This window comes from Nannobrachium achirus (assembly GCF_963921795.1).
Source record: "Nannobrachium achirus genome assembly, chromosome: 2".
Taxonomy (NCBI): domain Eukaryota; kingdom Metazoa; phylum Chordata; class Actinopteri; order Myctophiformes; family Myctophidae; genus Nannobrachium; species Nannobrachium achirus.
The window spans coordinates 62,242,460-62,259,915 of NC_137811.1; the positions used below are offsets into that span (position 1 = coordinate 62,242,460).

The following is a 17,456-nucleotide window of genomic DNA, read 5'->3' on the forward strand; positions in this document are numbered from 1 at the left end:
TAGAGCACATTTAAAAACAGCAAAGTATTCACTAATAAGTCATTCTTATCTAAAGGAATAGGGCCCAACAACGACTGCAAAATCAAAGTCTTTCTTCCACAGAATCCTTCCCTGAGTTCCCTCCTCCATCACAAAGCCTTCCACTCCTCTTCTTTTCAAACAAATTAGAGGCAAATACCCATGGTCATGAGTTTTGACTGGGACATTCAAATAGAGAGAGAGAGAGAGGGAGAGGGAGAAATAGATTGCTCCAGGGACACAAGGAAAATATTCCAACCTATCAGCTCTCAAGGTAAGATAAAGGAAATAGAATCATAGCAATTGATAGCAATCAGCCAATGCAAATATGTCACATTGTTCGAGCATAAAGATAATGTGCTATTGCGCCGGTTATTCATAATGCATTTCTTTGAACATGAAGTCATTCTGAAATAATTCTGTTTAAAGTACCAATGTGTTTTCTTCCCTGAATCTGTTGTGTCATCAAAGTCAGTAATTGTTTCACAAAGTTGAGTATCTCTCACATTTTTGCTAGTGTACCTTGATTATGTTTGTCTAACTGTACTAATTTGCCAATTAACCACTTAAACCCCATATAGTTGACCGGAGTTCCTCAGGGCTCGATACTAGGGTCTTTTCTGTTTTCTGTTATTGTGAGGAAAGCTTTCGCTGAAAATAGCCGATCGACAAGCTTGTCGATCGGCTATTTTCCCGCGAAAGCATTCCCCACAATATGGATGCTGGGTTTTAAGTGGTTACGTGATTGTGAAGTGCATTACAATGTGCTTTACATTCACCCATTCACGCAGACAGCGGAGGGAACCGTTGTCACCTGCTCATTTGGGAGCAGTTACAGTAGGTGTTGAGTTCATTGTCACCTGCTCATTGGGAGCAGTTAGGGATTCAGTGTTTGCTCAAGGGCACTTGAGGCAGGGGGAGCCAGGAATCAAACAGAAGATGGCTGATGAGTCACTGCCACCCCTTGGGATCGCATGCAGGGCATTTGCCATTTGTCACACTGTATGACCTTGTCCATTAGGTGATTGGTTGTGTGTTAAACGTTGTTCGATTAATCTTGACATTACCAAATTCAATAGCCAAAGCCATCAACAGTAAGAGCTTGTTGGAGAGGTGACAGGCACCGACAACTTGACTTGGGGGGGAAAACATGTGAATTTGACATCATTAAATAAAAGATGATAGTTTTGTATCAGTATAGTGATGCACTATAGACTAATATACTTTGACAGGACATACTGAATTGCATTTACTATGTGTTTTCATTCAAACAACAAATGCTTTTTTTGTGTATACATGTGCATGTTAGCGAAGGTCTGCAAAGCAGCTGAGGACCAATTTGAATTGCAAAACAGAGCTTCGTTGAGAAGCAAAGATCAAAACTAGAGAGGGTACAAGTCTTCAGGTACATGCAAGTCCATAATATGTGGCGACGAGGCAACCAGTGATTTAACCTTTAAATATTGGGCATTAGTAATATTAGTAAGTACACAAACGTTACAAACAAACCAAAAATACAGGGTTCAGAGGGAGCCATAATGCTAAGACAACATAACTGTAATTTTGGAAGAAAATAAGTTGAATATTCCTGTATAACAGCAAGAGTTAAGAGGAAGGGTAGGAGGATAATCTTATTTTTTGTAATCGAGACTAGGGTAAATATTTTTGATAATAGAGTACAAATCACAAATTGGGACAAGTTAATGCAAAAAGTTCATATTATATTTTGTCTTGGTAATTTGTCCTCCTCTCTCCACTTCATTTCAGGATCACCTTGCCTGCAATCTCTCCCTGTCTCCATTGGTGACAGTGCCTAACGACCGCTACAATGGGTGAATTGGAGGAACTGCGAAAGGAGGCAGAAAACATCAAAGATCAGATCACGGTCAGTAGGACAAGCCATTATCAATTAGCATTCATAATGAGTCAACATCACATGAATATAATATTGAGCAACTTTCCCAGTCAATATATTGTATTTAGTCTACTTACCAGCCCATAGAGCCCCATGAAACCGGACATGTTGAGTACACCAAGGTTTTATGTTAGAAATGTTGAGTAAGGGTCCCCAGCATGTAGAAACTGCCGGATGCTAACTTGCATATGTTGAGCAATTTTCATAATTTGGATAATTAGCTTTAATTAGCATAATCACCTATAATAATGAAAAATATGTCAAAAACCGATAGGACGATTTGAACAATATTGGAGTGGTTTTGGGGGTTATTGAGGATGCTGAATCCATTTCTGACATTTTCTAAATCCAAAACGGACGTTTTAAACCGGAAAAGGCCATATACCAACTTAAATTGGGATGATTTTGATACTTTTTTGTTGATTTTGATTATGAATTAAATTATAAATGTGGTTATTTATATGCTTATACATTATCTGCATTTCAAAAGCAAAATATAGACAATCCACACTAATTGTTAGAACAATGACTGCCACAATAGCCTATCAAAAATAGTCATTTCATCATTTGGAAAATCAACAAAAAACTATCAAAATCAATTTAAGTTGGTATATGGCCATTTCCAGTTTAAAACGGCCATTTTGAATTTAGAAAATGTCAGAAATGGATTCAGCATCCTCAATAACCCCCAAAACCACTCCAATATTGTTCAAATCGGCCAATCAGTTTTTGACATATTTTCCATTATTATAGGTGATTATGCTAATTAAAGCTAATTATGAAAATTGCTCAACATATGCAAGTTAGCATCCGGCAGTTTCTACATGCTGGGGACCCTTACTCAACATTTCTAACATAAAACATTGGTGTACTCAACATGCCAGGGTTCACATTCTGGCAAGTGGACTATATTATTATTTAGTCACAAGCTACTTTTCATTGGTTAAATATTTGTATAACCTGCAGAAAGACCACGTTCAACATTGCATCCCTATTTTGGACATGATACAGTATTATAGGCAACCTTGTATCCCTATTTTGGACATGACATGTAGGCATGTCTTTTCTTTTCTTTTTCTTCTTCCAAAAATAACAACAATCATCCATCCACAAGATCACAACTCATGCTGTGTCATAAAATAGGACATTCATTTATGGAAAGAAAACTCTAAAAAGGATGAAATATAGAGATACAAGGTTTCTGCCCGACAGCGATGATAATAATTGCTGTGTATTTAAATACCTGAAAGTCAGTCAATCTCTAAAATGCATTCATCCATCACTTGATGACATCTTATCTCTCCTCCTAAAACATTATTCATAACCACATTACCCTAAATAATATTTAAAGTTGTATTTATTGTATAATCTTTGTTAATATATTAAAACTGAACTCTGGTCAAATGGTATATGACATTTGAAATACACCAAACATAGAAGGGCAGCCGAGATCATGGCACGTTATCTTATACACTGTGTGTGTGTGTGTGTGTGTGTGTGTGTGTGTGTGTGTGTGTGTGTGTGTGTGTGTGTGTGTGTGTGTGTGTGTGTGTGTGTGTGTGTGTGTGTGTGTGTGTGTGTGTGTGTGTGTGTGTGTGCGTGCGTGCGTGTGTACTCTCTAGGAAGCCCGTAAGGAATTCATGGACACCACACTTGCGGAGGCATCAGATTCTGTAGCTGTGGCGGCACGTGTCCAATTCAAAACCAGGAAGACACTAAGGGGCCACCTGGCCAAGATCTACGCCATGCACTGGTGCCTCACCGATAGCAAGTAAGTCACTGAGCAGTACCCAGATCCAGCTCTATCTGATTCCTTGCTGACGGGGACTGTCCCCAACATGCACGTCTTTTGAGGAAACCCACGTGAACAGCATTGAGCAAAAGGCTCCCAGGACCTTCTAGCTGTGAGGCAGCAGGGTGACCTCTCTGGAGGCACCCTCTACTTTCCTACAAAACTCAATAAGGTAAAAAAAAAAAAACGAAAGGGGAGAGTACCACTGAAACGGCAATATTTGAAACAGCATAATTTGCACAAAATAAAACATCTGCTGTTGTCTTTTATATAACCTCCATCGAATGGTTTACTCCCTCATACTCCATTATCAGACAAAGCTAGTTTTAACTGTGATCAAAATGTATCATATTTAGACACCATCCAGATTCATGTCTGTCAGATATAAAGAGGCGCACAGTGTGACTACAGTTAATAAATCATGGAGGGAGTTCTGATTGGATAATCTGATTTGTTTAGTGATCACACTGCTATTTTATTTTGTACATTAGACACATGTCCAAGACTGTTTTATTTAAAAAAGGGTTAAAATGGGCAGTTTTTTTGTTGGGCTGGCAGCAACCCAGAAGGTAGAGCAATTGTCTAGTAGTTGAATGGGTGCCGGTTTAATCTTTACTGCTCCTGGTGTCCTTGAGCAAGTAGATGAACCCTTAACTCCTCCCGACAAGCAGGTTGGTGCCTTGCAGAGCTCTCTGCTCAGTCTGCTGTGAACATGGGGCTTACACAGATTAGAGTGTTGCTATAAATGCAATCCGGGTGAAAAAGGCACAAAGTACTTGGAGGCCAATCTGTGATGTCAGTAAAATGATGTCAGTGGGGTGCGGGAGTGATTAAAAGACAGACAACTTCCCACAGAGGAAATTCAGTTTCACCCAGCTGATTGCTGCTCAGATGATCATTCAGAGGGGAGGATGGATCATGTGTGTTGTAGAAAAGGAAACCGCCTTATTCGGACGATGCTGCATGACTACAACACAACATGATGTCGCATTGCTGCATGAACCTGAACAAGAACTGAAGAAGGGGCCTACTCTACGATTAGATTATCATCGGTTAGCAAGAAAGTTCAAGGAAACAAAGACCTGGGCCCCCAGTCTTGTGTAGTTGTTGTTGAACGTGATTGACTCGTCTTTAAGAAGTAATCAACCTTGAGATGTAGCTCCATACAACCCTCTGTTACATGTGTGTTGCTCAGAGACACTTCGACACATAAGTCAGGACCGGGAGGCGAACCAGTGACCTTCTGATTACCAGACAGCCTCTCTCTACACACTATGGCTGCCCTATACTTGAACTTAATAGAGCATAGATTGTTATAGAGCACAGATTAGTGTGTAAACAATACACTGAAGGACATAGTATTGGGAATCAGAGTAGATGTGGTATCTACTCTGTGTGGTATTTACTGCTGAATTCACTAAACACCATTCTCTCTCTTTCTTCCCTGCTTTCTCATTCTCTGTTTCTTGTTCATTGTCCTGCTGTCTACACCAGGCTGTGTGTCAGTGCTTCTCAGGATGGAAAACTCATTGTTTGGGACACCATCACTACCAACAAGGTGAGATAGAGATGAAGCTCTATCTTACAACTGTAGCTGAAAGATGTGCTTTCTATGTATGGACATTTATAACCACAGATGATTAATTCTCATTGGATGTTACTGTGACTTTATTGTCTTTAAGTAGCCTAGATACATACATAATTTGTCAAATAAAATGAAATCACTACAAACCCCAACTAAGGTTTGTAGTGTGTATCTGTTGAAGTCTTTGGACAAATACAATGATAGACACTTCAGAAGTACCCCATCTGTTCATTTATTATATATATTATATATATTATTTCTTTGAAATTGTGCTGTAGAACCAAACAAACACATTTTTTTACACAGAATAGACAGCCAAAAACATCTGCTTCATTTACTCTTGAGCCAAAGCACTTGACAGCACAACAAGCATTTAGCAAAAAGAGGAACATCTAAGCATCAGATGCAGTTGTAGTCAGGTTACAATACAATGATCAATAGTAAGTGGCATCAACAGTATAGCGTCATGTGGAAATATTTCAGAGCAGAGCATGAGGTGACCTATCAGCTACGTAGGCCTGTTACAATTATTACATAATCGTCTAATCGCAATTATTTAACATAATCGCTAATGTAGATCGGCTATTTCCACCATGTATTGTATAATTAGTTTGTGTCATATCTGCCATGTGCAACTTCAAAGACTAAAAGCCAAACAGAAATGTAATTGTCAACAACAAAAACACAATTAAATCGTTAATCGCGATCATTTGAGTGACAATTAATCGTCATGTAAAATGTCATATCGTGACAGCCCTATCAGCTATGCAAATGTACACACTGATAAATATCTCTATGTGTCCACAGGTGAATGCCATCCCCCTGAAGTCCTCCTGGGTGATGACTTGTGCCTACGCTCCTTCAGGGAATCTGGTGGCCTGTGGAGGTCTGGACAACATGTGCTCCGTCTACAACCTCAAGGGCAAGGATGGCCAAGTAAAGGTCATGCGTGAGCTGGCTGCACACACAGGTAGGAAACTACAGAGTAGTAAAGAATTGGTCAAACAACCACAAAATCCCGGGACATTCAGTTTAAGAACTACAAACGTTCATCCAGCTTAATATCAAGATAGGACCCCAGGCACAATTCCAAGATGCTCATTAAACCACCAGCTTTAGCCTACTTTAGTTTATTTATCATTGTTAAACCCTCATCAAACCATTCATCTACAATTGCAGATATTGGAGGAGGGAGATCCCATGGAAGCATGGTCCAGCCATGTCCTAGCTGATTAAATTTCACTTTCAAATATTGGGGTAATTTTAATGTCTACTGAGGCCTTTATGAGCACCCCAGACAGTTTTTAAGTTTCTTGATTTAGTATTTAGATAGCCTATTTATTTGACATTCATTTTATTAGACATGCCCCCTTCCTATACAAACCCAATGTAATATAAAACTTTAATCATGATAGATCAAAAACACAGGTCCCAATTGGTTCTGTGACTGATATTGTCTTGAGAGGTGTTAGAGGGCTGTGTTTTATCAATTACTTTTTAGTCTGATTGTACTTGTCTGACTTTCTCCCATCCATTTTTCGATCTTTCCATCTTTCCGGATAAACTTTATTTTGCCTCACTACTCCTCCCACAGTTTTGGTGGCACGCACTTAGGCCATATTTGAAATCGACCGACGGAATTGATTTGCAAGTGTGACTCACATCACACAGCAACCACACTTGCAATTGCCCAGAATTGCATCTTTCTTGATTCATTTATTTTGTATAACTTTTGGGGGAAATGAAAAAAATAAATACTATAAAAAAGATGACAACTTGCATCTTGTGCACTCGTGGCCATATATGGCCTACTTGTGCGGCAGCAGAGTGCACAAGTACTGTGATCGGTGGTGTTTGGTGCTGTCTGTATATGTATGTATGTGGGTGGGCAAGTTGGCACTTTGTCGAAGTGCCAACTTGCTCCTTGTTATTTATATCAGGTCGCTCTTGTTAATGGTGACATCACCAAGAATGCTGGTCCCTCATTGGCTAAAGGCTCAATTGTATCGTTGATATTGTGTTTCTGTGTTGCTCAGGTTACCTGTCCTGCTGTCGCTTCCTTAGTGACAGTGAGATCATCACCAGCTCAGGTGACTGTACTTGGTAAGAATACTGAATTATGGGAGATTAATACAAACTATGGGATGCTTTGTTTTTAATGCTGTGGTATCTTTTCATTTTGTAAGTGTAGGCCTAAAGTGTTTTCAAACAGTTGATGGGATATCTCATCATGGAACCAAACAATTCATATCTTCCTTCCTGTGCCTTTCTCTCCTCGTTACTGCCTCCCAGTGTGCTATGGGACATCGAGACAGGAACACAGAAGACTATATTCGATGGTCACCTAGGTGACTGCATGTCGCTGGGCGTGTCTCCAGACTTCAAGTACTTCATCTCCGGGGCGTGTGACTTCACAGCCAAGCTGTGGGACATCAGAGAGGCAAAATGTAGACAAACATTTCCAGGACACGAGAGTGACATCAATGCCATTGCGGTAAGGGAAGGAGACAGTGGTGGAAAAAGTACTCACATTTTATACTTAAAGTAAAAGTATAGATACTGAAATGTAGAAATACTCTGTTACAATTAAAAGTCCTGAATTCAAAATGTACTTGAGTAAAAGTACAAAAGTATTGATATCAAAAAGTACTTTAAGTACAAAAAGTAAAAGTACTCATTATGCAGAATGTCCCATTTAAGGTTTTCAAATGCGTACAAATATTTTGAAAATAGCAGATCTACAAGCTCACGATGTGTCGACACATTGCGAGCTTGTAGAACAGCTATTTTCAAATGGCCGAAATGTATATATGGCTGAAGTGGTCAATCCAAATCTACAAAGTAACTAGTAACTAAACCTTTCAAATAAATGTAGCGGAGTAAGAATACAGCCTAAAGCCTAAGTTATACTCAGTTGTGCCTGGGTACCGTAAATACTACAGTAGACGTACAAGCTCCCAACCAAGTTGTAGATGCGCTACTTGCGCCAGCAGAGTGCGCAAGCTATTGCGTTTGGCTGCATATGTCGTGTCCTTCTTTTTTTAAGTCTGTAGCCCAATCAGGGACCAGCATTTCTGGCAACGTCATCAGTAACAGCCAATGAGGGACCAGCATTCCTGGTGATGCCAGTGGCCATACATGGCCATACATGGCCTACTTGTGCACATGATGCAAGTTGGCACCTCAACTAGTTAGATCTACTTCTGCTACGGTAAATCAGGCATCAGTAAATCAGTAAATGGCTGTTTAATTCTTCACTTTCGGCATCCACTTGAGTTAGAACGATTGTTAAAACGTTTATAGCAGTTGTCATGCTTGGTCTGGACGGCCCTCAAATAAGAATCAACTAATTTGTCAAATAGAATGCACTACAGCAGTGGTTTGCAAACCTTTTAGCCTGTGACCCAAAAAAGAGATTAGACATTTGCCCGGGCCCCAAACTAGAGAGCCTAGCCGATCTCACAACAACGTGTCGCTTCTCGCCGCGTTGAGAGCTTGTAGATCGGCTATTTTCACTACTTCTTAATTATTATTATATTTTATTCATGGAATTTCTTAGATTTGTTTGTTTCTTTGTTTGACATTTTTGAATATTTCTTTCCCCCCTAAAGATTAAAATGATTTTTGGGGGATGGGACTTTTTTTTATTTTCTTTTTTTTTAGGAAAATAAAATGTTATTTTTACTTTAGTCGTGACTCGTCGTGACCCATAAAAATCGGGCACAAATGGGTCCCGAGTTTGGGAAACAGTGCACTACAGGACATTTTAATGGGACACTGGTACACCCCACTGATGCTTGGGAACGTCCAGTTCATAGAAGCCCAATAGCCCACCAAAAGATGGCACCAGACCATGTTAGAGTTACAGAGAACAGGGTGGATTGAATGGTAAGCTACATTTGGATTATGAGTTTTGTGTTAGATAAGACACTGTTGCATAAGTTGTACCTGAGTTGGCATAGTGTACAGTATTTCCCAAACAATTAGTCTGGATTTGGGGTCACAAACAATAATAATGGGTAATAATAATAATAATAATAATCACAAAAAAGCAGAATTGTTTCAAAAGAATTTGAAAACTTTCCAGACTTTATCCTTATGAAGGTCTAAAGACATAGACAGTGTGCTGTTACATGTTGCATTTGGACCATCCTTTTGTCCTATGCACCTGTTGTAAACCTCTTTGGTGTGCATGGATCTGCCCTTTTTTCAATATAGAAACTTTCCACAAAAAATAAATAAAACGATAAGAAAGAGGCGAGGCGTTGTGAGCTTAGATCTGCTATTTTCACAATATTTATTTGTGAAATCGAGGCAAACTAAATATAACACCTCAACTCTACATTCCAAGTGCTTGTCAGGGTGTGTGGGGGGGTTCAAATATGAATATTTTTGGGTGGTCACGGCCTGAAAGGTTTGAGAACCACTATACCAGAGAAGCGGTTCTTGTACAAAAGGTGCACATTCTGTTTATCACACCTTTTCCCTCAATTAGATTATATCAGACATAATTGTCCTCCATGCACACCACAATAACCTGCATAATAATTGTTTGTACCTCTGTTATCCTCTCTCCCACAAGTTCTTCCCCAATGGTAATGCAGTGATCACCGGGTCAGACGATTGCTTCTGTAAGCTGTATGATCTGCGGGCTGATCAGGAGCTAGTCACCTACCAGGACTCCTCCATCATGACCGGTGTGACTTCCATCGCACCGTCCCTCTCCGGGCGGCTGATACTGGCAGGCTATGACGACTTCAATGTCAACATCTGGGACACGTTGAAGGCTGAGAAAGTCGGTGAGTAAACAAACTCAGAGGAGACATAATTCTCAAAGGAGAGGGGTATCTCTACGCCAAAGACAAATGTGTTTAATTCAGTGTTACTCAACCTTTTTTGGGCCAGTGCCCCCTACCCAATATCCAAATATCAGATTTTGCTCACACAGCACCAAATGGCAAGGCTGTCACTGGACCTGACATGTTACCAGCCCTGTCACATGGATGTCAGGCCATTCAGGACAGCATACACAGTGCTGTGAGAGGGGCCTAATGTGACAGGGCCTGACATCCCTGGGAGGGACAGGGCTGTGACAAGTCCCTATCACAGGGTGTCAGGTGCTGTCCAGGATACTGACCATGACATCATCAGTATCATGTCAGTCAGGTTAGTATTGAGTTAAAAAGTGTGGTTGATGAGGAAATCAGAAGACTTACAGAAAAGGTTACAAAGGAAATAAAATATATTCTATTTTGATTAATTGATTCAGAAAATCCAATGTGACATGTGCAAATGTTAAATAGACCATACATACATTATGACATAATAATTTATAGCATGCTTTTGTACAACATAGAAATAGTATTGAAAATGTCTTTTTAAAATGTTATTAACCAAATAATATTTCATTTGTTCTTTTTTTCCCATTTTATCTCTGGTGATATTCTACTCCAGGGTCGTTTTCTGGTCATGACAACAAAGTGAGCTGTATGGGAATCAATATGGACGGAATGGCTTGCTGCACAGGATCCTGGGACAACTTCCTGAAGATATGGAACTAAGGACAGGTTCTCCACCAGCAGGCGGAGAAGATAGTTTGAGATGGGGAGGGTTGGTAGAGGGGTTTGTGGGGATGGGAGTTATAGAAGAGGGAAGAATTGGATTGGAGTAAGATGTTTTTGTTGTGCCAAGTCCTATTTCAAATGTGTGAGAAGGGTCATAATTCTACAAATCTCTCACACCTACTTCTCAAGTTATAGGGGGCAAATACCAGGCAGGGTTATCCTCTCTTTGTTGGTTGAAATCCAATCCAGTTGATTAAGACATGCATTTCGTGCAAGCCAGATGAGAACAGTTGCCAAATGGAAATGGTTGAGATTGGATGAGTTAAATATACATGTCCAGTTACAGAGAATTTAGGTTCACACCAGTTGTGTTGTTACATTTCATATCAACCACAAGTTACACATCTGTTGAAATACATTTTATGGAACATTTTGTTTCCAACAGCGTTTTTCCCCTTATGTTTTGGTAGATTTCCCTTGATAGTATTATAGACCAGGGGTCTTCAACAGGGGGTCCAGGACCCCCAGAGTTACTACAGGGCCAACTCATGTGATAAGAACTGTTTTCACATTAACCATTTGAACCATAGCATCCCTATTCTGAGGGGAACCGAAAATAGCCTATCTACGAGGCGCTGCGAGGTGTAGATCGGCTATTTCCGCAAAGAAGTTAGCTGTAGAGGCAAAAAGAGCAGACCAAGTACATGCCACTGATGATAGTGCTGTGAAACAAGTCTACGGAGCCATCTATGAAATCTCATTAAAAAGTTTAATCTGCAACATAATGTTGTACAATATGTAGTGGGGGTCCCTTCATCTCTCTCTCAGCCAAGGGGTCCTTGGGCTTAAAAACGTTGAAGACCCCTGTATAGACCTTGTTTACTTTCTCTATACATTTTCTAAATTGCATTAGGATGGATTTAGTTTGCAGGTGTCTGTTAGTGCTCATGAGTTGTTTTTTTATATGTGGGTGTGTTTGATAGACCATGTTTACTATGAGTTGGGGTCTGATAATCTCTTTGCCTGCCACTAGCTAGTCATAAAAAGTGCTTTCAGTAAACCGTTGGGATTGGCAGATGGGATAATCAAATGGATCTTAACGGTTCACTGATCACTTAAAAAAAGGTAAACCATCTTTCAGCAAGGAGACAACATGAGTGTACTGGTATGACTGTACATGGATGCTAATGGATACTGTGCACATAATGAGAAACATACTGTATACAAGTCTATGTCTCAGCTTACCTTTTCCTTTATGCACAGAACCAGATCTACCTGAGTGATGGTTCATGTACATACACAAAGTAATCTGCTTAAAACGGTCATTCATTTCTATATTACACCAGCTCTTGCTAGATTTTGGACTGCCTTTCCAATATTGGATATACGCTGTGCATAGTAAAGCTATAGGACCTTTCTTAAGACTTTATAATAAATGTGGAATTCTACATTAAAAGTGACTCTTGCCTGAAATCATTTTTCATTACCATTGCATCTCAACCAACAACTTGATAATCAATAGAATCTACATTTCTGATACTCACTCGGTAAGCCATCAAAATAGCTATATAGGCATCATTATACATGGTTTACTAACAGCTTATGTGAATCTGCATATTTCAAACTTTCAATCCCTCATATACTGTGTACATCCCATAAGCCAAACAATGCACATAATTTGCATGCACATATCTTTCAACGGTTATGGAATAGTTTTATATATTTTGCACTTTCAATGCAAATATTTTCAATTCATGGTGCCTTAACATACGAAGCGTCTTGCTTACTAGTTATCATGTGCACAACCTCAAAGTGACAAGTTCCCACTTTCAGAATGTCAAAGCCAACAGTGGTTAAAACCTTGAACTGAAATAGAGAGATATGCAAACTCTGTAAATGCACTGGGCTGCAAAATGTTGATTTGTTTTTAAGTCACACACACTGTATGCAGGATGGAATTTGTATTAGTCATTATGCTGTAAACAAAAATGTTGGCACCCATGTCTAAGGTTGCCTAACCCTGGCCTGAAGAATAATGATGTGTTACAAATTAAAGCACATGTTCAAAATCACAATGTTTACATTTCTAATTGCCAAGTAACCTCAAATGACTGGGTAAAATCAAGCGGCTGAAGAAAGCGAGAGCAGAACCAGCATGAAATAAAAAGTCATGATACCAGGCAACTTATACATCAACAATTAAATGAACATTTTATTTACAACAAAAACAAACAAACACTTAGAACAACGTGTTGTTGCCGAGATGACTTTACACAATGGAATCCTATTTAAAAGAACATTTTAAGATTATTAAAGTGACAGGATTCTGTACACATTACTGTAGTGTAGTGCCATTTTCATCATCTGTTCTCCTTGTCCAGAGAGACAGCCAGGGTTCTGCTGTCCAACTGTCCACGCCTCTGTCTGTCTGGGGTGGACACCTTCAGTTTCCTCTAGATGTTGAGAGGGGGAAATAGTGTGTGAGGTGGGTAAAGGCAACAACTTAAAATGGGTTATTCATTTTAGCTAGTCTAGTAAAGTTGCCCACCCTTGGTCAACTTTGATGATGGAAAGGGCCACTATAGTTACACACCAACTCCAGAGGGCCATATTACATAGTGTCAGGCAGAAACCTCTATCCATGTTTTAACTTTTTTTTTCCCAAAATGAATGGCCTACTTTGTTAGTTATTCTTTGTCACACAAAAGTAGCTGATCTACAAGCTCAAAACGTGACACGTTTTGAGCTTGTTGCCATTTGAATTGGAATCCCTTTTTTAATTTAATTTCAAATGCTTTTAGTTATACTAAATAACTTTATGAACTTGAATACAAATACATTGGACATAACATAACGCAATACTAGTCATTAAGCTACTAATATAGATTATAGACAAGAATATAGACTGAAGTAATGCTGGTCATGTTTGCAATCCTACAGCTGAACTCAATAATATACCAGTATTCTGATATTAACCTGCACGCTGCATTAAGTGAGGGTGGAGACCGCATGTGGCCCCTGGGCCACCAGTTGCCCATGTATGAGCTAGTCAATCAAAGAGCAGCCTTGAGATGCAGCATTTCAAAAGGGGGTTGACCTGGACCGCCTAGACGCTATACGGTGCATGACAAACCATTTTTGGTAAACGGATTGTGTTTGATTTTGCTTGTCTTCAGGTAAAAAAGGAATTTAATGTGTCACATCAAGAAAACTAAATATTTCAAATATAATTATCCGTCAAGCCACACATTATAAGAATGAATACCTGGGATGACTGTTCCCTGGGAGAGTTTGTTTCTTTAAGAAGCTGCAGCGGGGATCGGCCTTCACTCAGTCCTTTACCTGGAGGAGGAAGGAGGAGCATTTACAAACACACTTTTCAGAGGTTGAGGAATGAAGAAACTATTATAAGAGTCACATTTTTGTTACAAATTGAAAAACCAGTCACAAACGTTCACATACCTTTCTCTTTGGGTTTAGTGGACAGTCCCTTGTTGTCATTGAATACGTTCTTCACAGCCACCCTGACAGCAAGAGGAGAGGAACCTCCCTTGCTTCTCCTTGCTTGCACTCCTCTGGCTCTCAGCCCTGTAGCGCCAAAGCCCTTCCCCAGCCACTGTGGTTTGAAGACGACCTGGCTAGGGCTCTGTGTGCTGAGGTTGGGGCAGCGGATGCCCTTACAGGACTGTCCTTCTTGATCCTGGGGGCTTGGGGTGGGGACAACAACAGCTGGAGGATTCACGGTAGTGACAGCAGGCTGGAGCTCAAGGGTAGTGGTGGTAGCTTGGGCCTCAAGGGTAGCAGGGTTAATTTGAGGCTCAGGGGAAATTTGGTGCTCAGGCGTAGCAGTGGGCTCAGGGGTAGCAGTGGCAATTTGAGGATCGGTGGTAGCAGGGTCAATTTGAGGCTCAGGGGCAATTTGGTGCTCAGAGGTAGCAGGGGCAAGTTGGGTCTCGGTTACAGTGTCTGACTCTTCCGTTTCTATGGGGGAAGACTCCTGTGCTGCTGCCTCTTCGAGCTGCTCTGAAGAGACTGAAACGTCAGTCACTGTAGGCATGTCAAGCTGGGCAGGAGACTGGGGAGATGCAGGGTCATGGGTGAAAGAGGCAAGGGCGTAGGAGTGGTCAGGTCCTACCCTCAGTTGCTCGACTGCAGCCGTAACTGTAGCCACCGGAGATGGACTGTCACTGTGCACCTCAGCATATATCTGTGATGAAGCTGCTCCTTCAAGGCAGGTTATCAGGCTCATACTCAGCCTCTTGTGGAGGGGTGACTCTCTGGCCTCTTCAGCCTCCTCCAGGGTCAGGTCCGCCTCGGTCTCAACCTCTAACTGGACGTTCTCAAGCAGCACGAAGGGACTCATGTCACCCGTGCTGAGAGGAGGAGCCCTGACTGGGGTGGCCAGGAGGTTGGCATGCTGAGCCATGGTGCCAAAGTTCTGGGGGGGCTGGCAAGCCAGGAGGGGCTCCATGGAACCCAACTCCTCGGTCACAGTGGCCTGTTCCTCTTCTACATCGAGATTGGAGGGTTTAGAGAACCTGCCAGGAGGAGCAACGGACACACTGGCCGCCTCGTTGTAAAAAAGGATGCCCAGCCGACGAGCAAAGGAGCCAACTGTCACTGCAAGATAAGAGTTCAGATGTCAGTCAGCAATAAATGCTTTAGTTACATGTGACAAACAGCTCTACAGTACATGTCAGTAGAAATTGCATTTCTACAAAAGTTGGTGTTTTTCACTTAATTATACCTCGCATGTCATCTCTCACAGGCGTACGGGTAATTCCAATTGTAGGTGACCTGGGATCTTCTGCAAGCAGGGCACATCCATTTGTCGCTGCTTTTGGAGTTTCGGAAGGTGCACCAAACTAAATAAAGCACAGGCCAATACAGACTTTAATAGCATATACATTTTATATTATTACATTTAATGTCAAAACAAGAGAACCACAACAATACAAACACACCAAAAGACAAGTAATCACAACTTCAAAGTCCCAAATAAACAAAAACAGCTATTAAAGTGATCTTTTTTTGTTAAATAACTTCATATTCGATTGCACTCATTGCTAAAGAGGGTTCAGTAACAGGGGTCTCGCAGTCGCTCATGTTCTTTAGTAAACACAAAATATGTCAGGTCAGGATACCCATTTCATCCAGTCAGGAGAGAGAACTTGCACAGAATACAGAACTAACAGAAGCGAAGGAAAAAATAAAAATCAAACCTCGGTTCGAAGTGGAGCGGTGAATTTGAGCAGTTCCAGGTAAATATATAAACTATATAAATATATTCACCTATTTATATATTGACATGTGTCAATTCTTGATTGCCCGTGGCTTGCTACGGTGGCTGCATGCTGAATAGATGGAACAGAGATATTTTGGATAGACTGTTCAAAGTCCCTGACTTTTTTCACCTATTTTATATATTGACATGTGTCAATTCTTGATTGCCCGTGGCTCGCTACGGTGGCTGCATGCTTCGTGAGCCGCGGCTATCACGGGCAAGACGCAGACAGCAGAGGGGGTCGACTCGAGATACGCCAACATACCATGCTTGTTAGTTGTTATTAACGGACTACACACACACACACACACAACAGCTGATCTTCACGCAGACAACACTTCGATATGTGCGTGTGTGTGCGTGTGTGTGTGAGTCGCGCATGCGCAGCTAGATCCCGTTCTGACTAAGACAATTTCTCAGACTGACTAAGACAATTTCTCAGACTAGCCTGGACACACAAAACGACGTACAGGGAGCTTGTGCTAGCACCGCTCCAAAAATAAAAAAAATAAAGAAAGTGAAAAACAACTCAGGACTTGAGACTGCCTCAATAACTTTAGCAGGCCTACATTTTTCAATATCCCACCATGTGAGTTGAGCGGTTTCAAACAACCCCTCCCTGAGCGAAGCAGTATTGTTGGCAATCTAGCTTGATAATTGCTATTAATATAACGCATTATTTAAGTAAAATTTTACCTGAATGGGTGTACGGTCAATGTCCGTTGAGGGAGAACGTGGATCCATCAACTGACCGAGTCGCTCATTTTTGATGCGCTGTGTGGGCTCTGGTTTTGGCGTGGAAGACACGGCCAGCTTGCTCTCTCTGGACAGACTGGAGCCCATGGTGGATTTAAGAAGTACCTGTAAATATGGATGAAAAATAAGCCCCGACCTTCACGTTAACCCACCTATACGTTAGGAAACAGCTTTAATGCTAACCGTTAGCAAACACTAAACTGCTCTCCTGCAAAGTTTGAACATCCTAAGTTTATCAGTTTCATGACGCACATTTCCCTCGTGTTGTTGTATTTATTATCTAGCAAACACTTCTTACCTTTTAACGTTGAAAACGGGCTGTCTTTTGTGTATTCGCCCTCGGAGTCAGACTCAAGACGTAGACGACTGCTTTCTGCCTCACTCTCACTCACAAGAACTTACTGAAGATGCACAACTACATTTAAAAGGCAACCGTGTGCATGTTATTTTCAAACCAACCAGTCAGCGTTCTCCAGTAACCACCTACCCAGCGCTGATTGGTTAACACCACTCCACATTCAGGAAGTGGGAGGGACATGTAA

At 41.0% G+C, this 17,456-nt stretch overlaps 2 protein-coding genes across 4 annotated transcripts; one reads left to right on the forward strand and one right to left on the reverse strand.

The window, feature by feature from the left end:
• Positions 1-1,846: 1,846 nt before the first annotated feature.
• gnb3a (guanine nucleotide binding protein (G protein), beta polypeptide 3a) lies at positions 1,847-10,871 on the forward strand (the record flags this gene model as incomplete). Of its 2 annotated transcripts, none has more annotated exons than XM_080749020.1 (8): positions 1,847-1,907; positions 3,560-3,704; positions 5,220-5,283; positions 6,118-6,280; positions 7,347-7,413; positions 7,603-7,804; positions 9,893-10,109; positions 10,765-10,871. In XM_080749020.1, 8 exons carry the CDS (start codon positions 1,847-1,849, stop codon positions 10,869-10,871), a joined length of 1,026 nt encoding a protein of 341 aa, XP_080605146.1. The 2 variants fall into 2 exon arrangements, with proteins under 2 accessions (XP_080605146.1, XP_080605145.1); XM_080749019.1 differs by having other exon boundaries at positions 1,847-1,903; positions 3,556-3,704.
• Positions 10,872-13,137: 2,266 nt separating this feature from the next.
• On the reverse strand, positions 13,138-17,333 carry cdca3 (cell division cycle associated 3). 2 transcript variants are annotated; one of them, XM_080737229.1, is made up of 6 exons: positions 17,213-17,333; positions 16,855-17,019; positions 15,622-15,739; positions 14,337-15,494; positions 14,140-14,216; positions 13,138-13,327 (listed from the first exon to the last, which is right to left on the reverse strand). In XM_080737229.1, exons 2-6 carry the CDS (start codon positions 16,999-17,001, stop codon positions 13,235-13,237), a joined length of 1,593 nt encoding a protein of 530 aa, XP_080593355.1. In that variant the 5' UTR covers positions 17,002-17,019; positions 17,213-17,333; the 3' UTR covers positions 13,138-13,234. The 2 variants fall into 2 exon arrangements, with proteins under 2 accessions (XP_080593355.1, XP_080593356.1); XM_080737230.1 differs by lacking the exons at positions 16,855-17,019; positions 17,213-17,333 and adding an exon at positions 16,424-16,477.
• Positions 17,334-17,456: the final 123 nt, after the last annotated feature.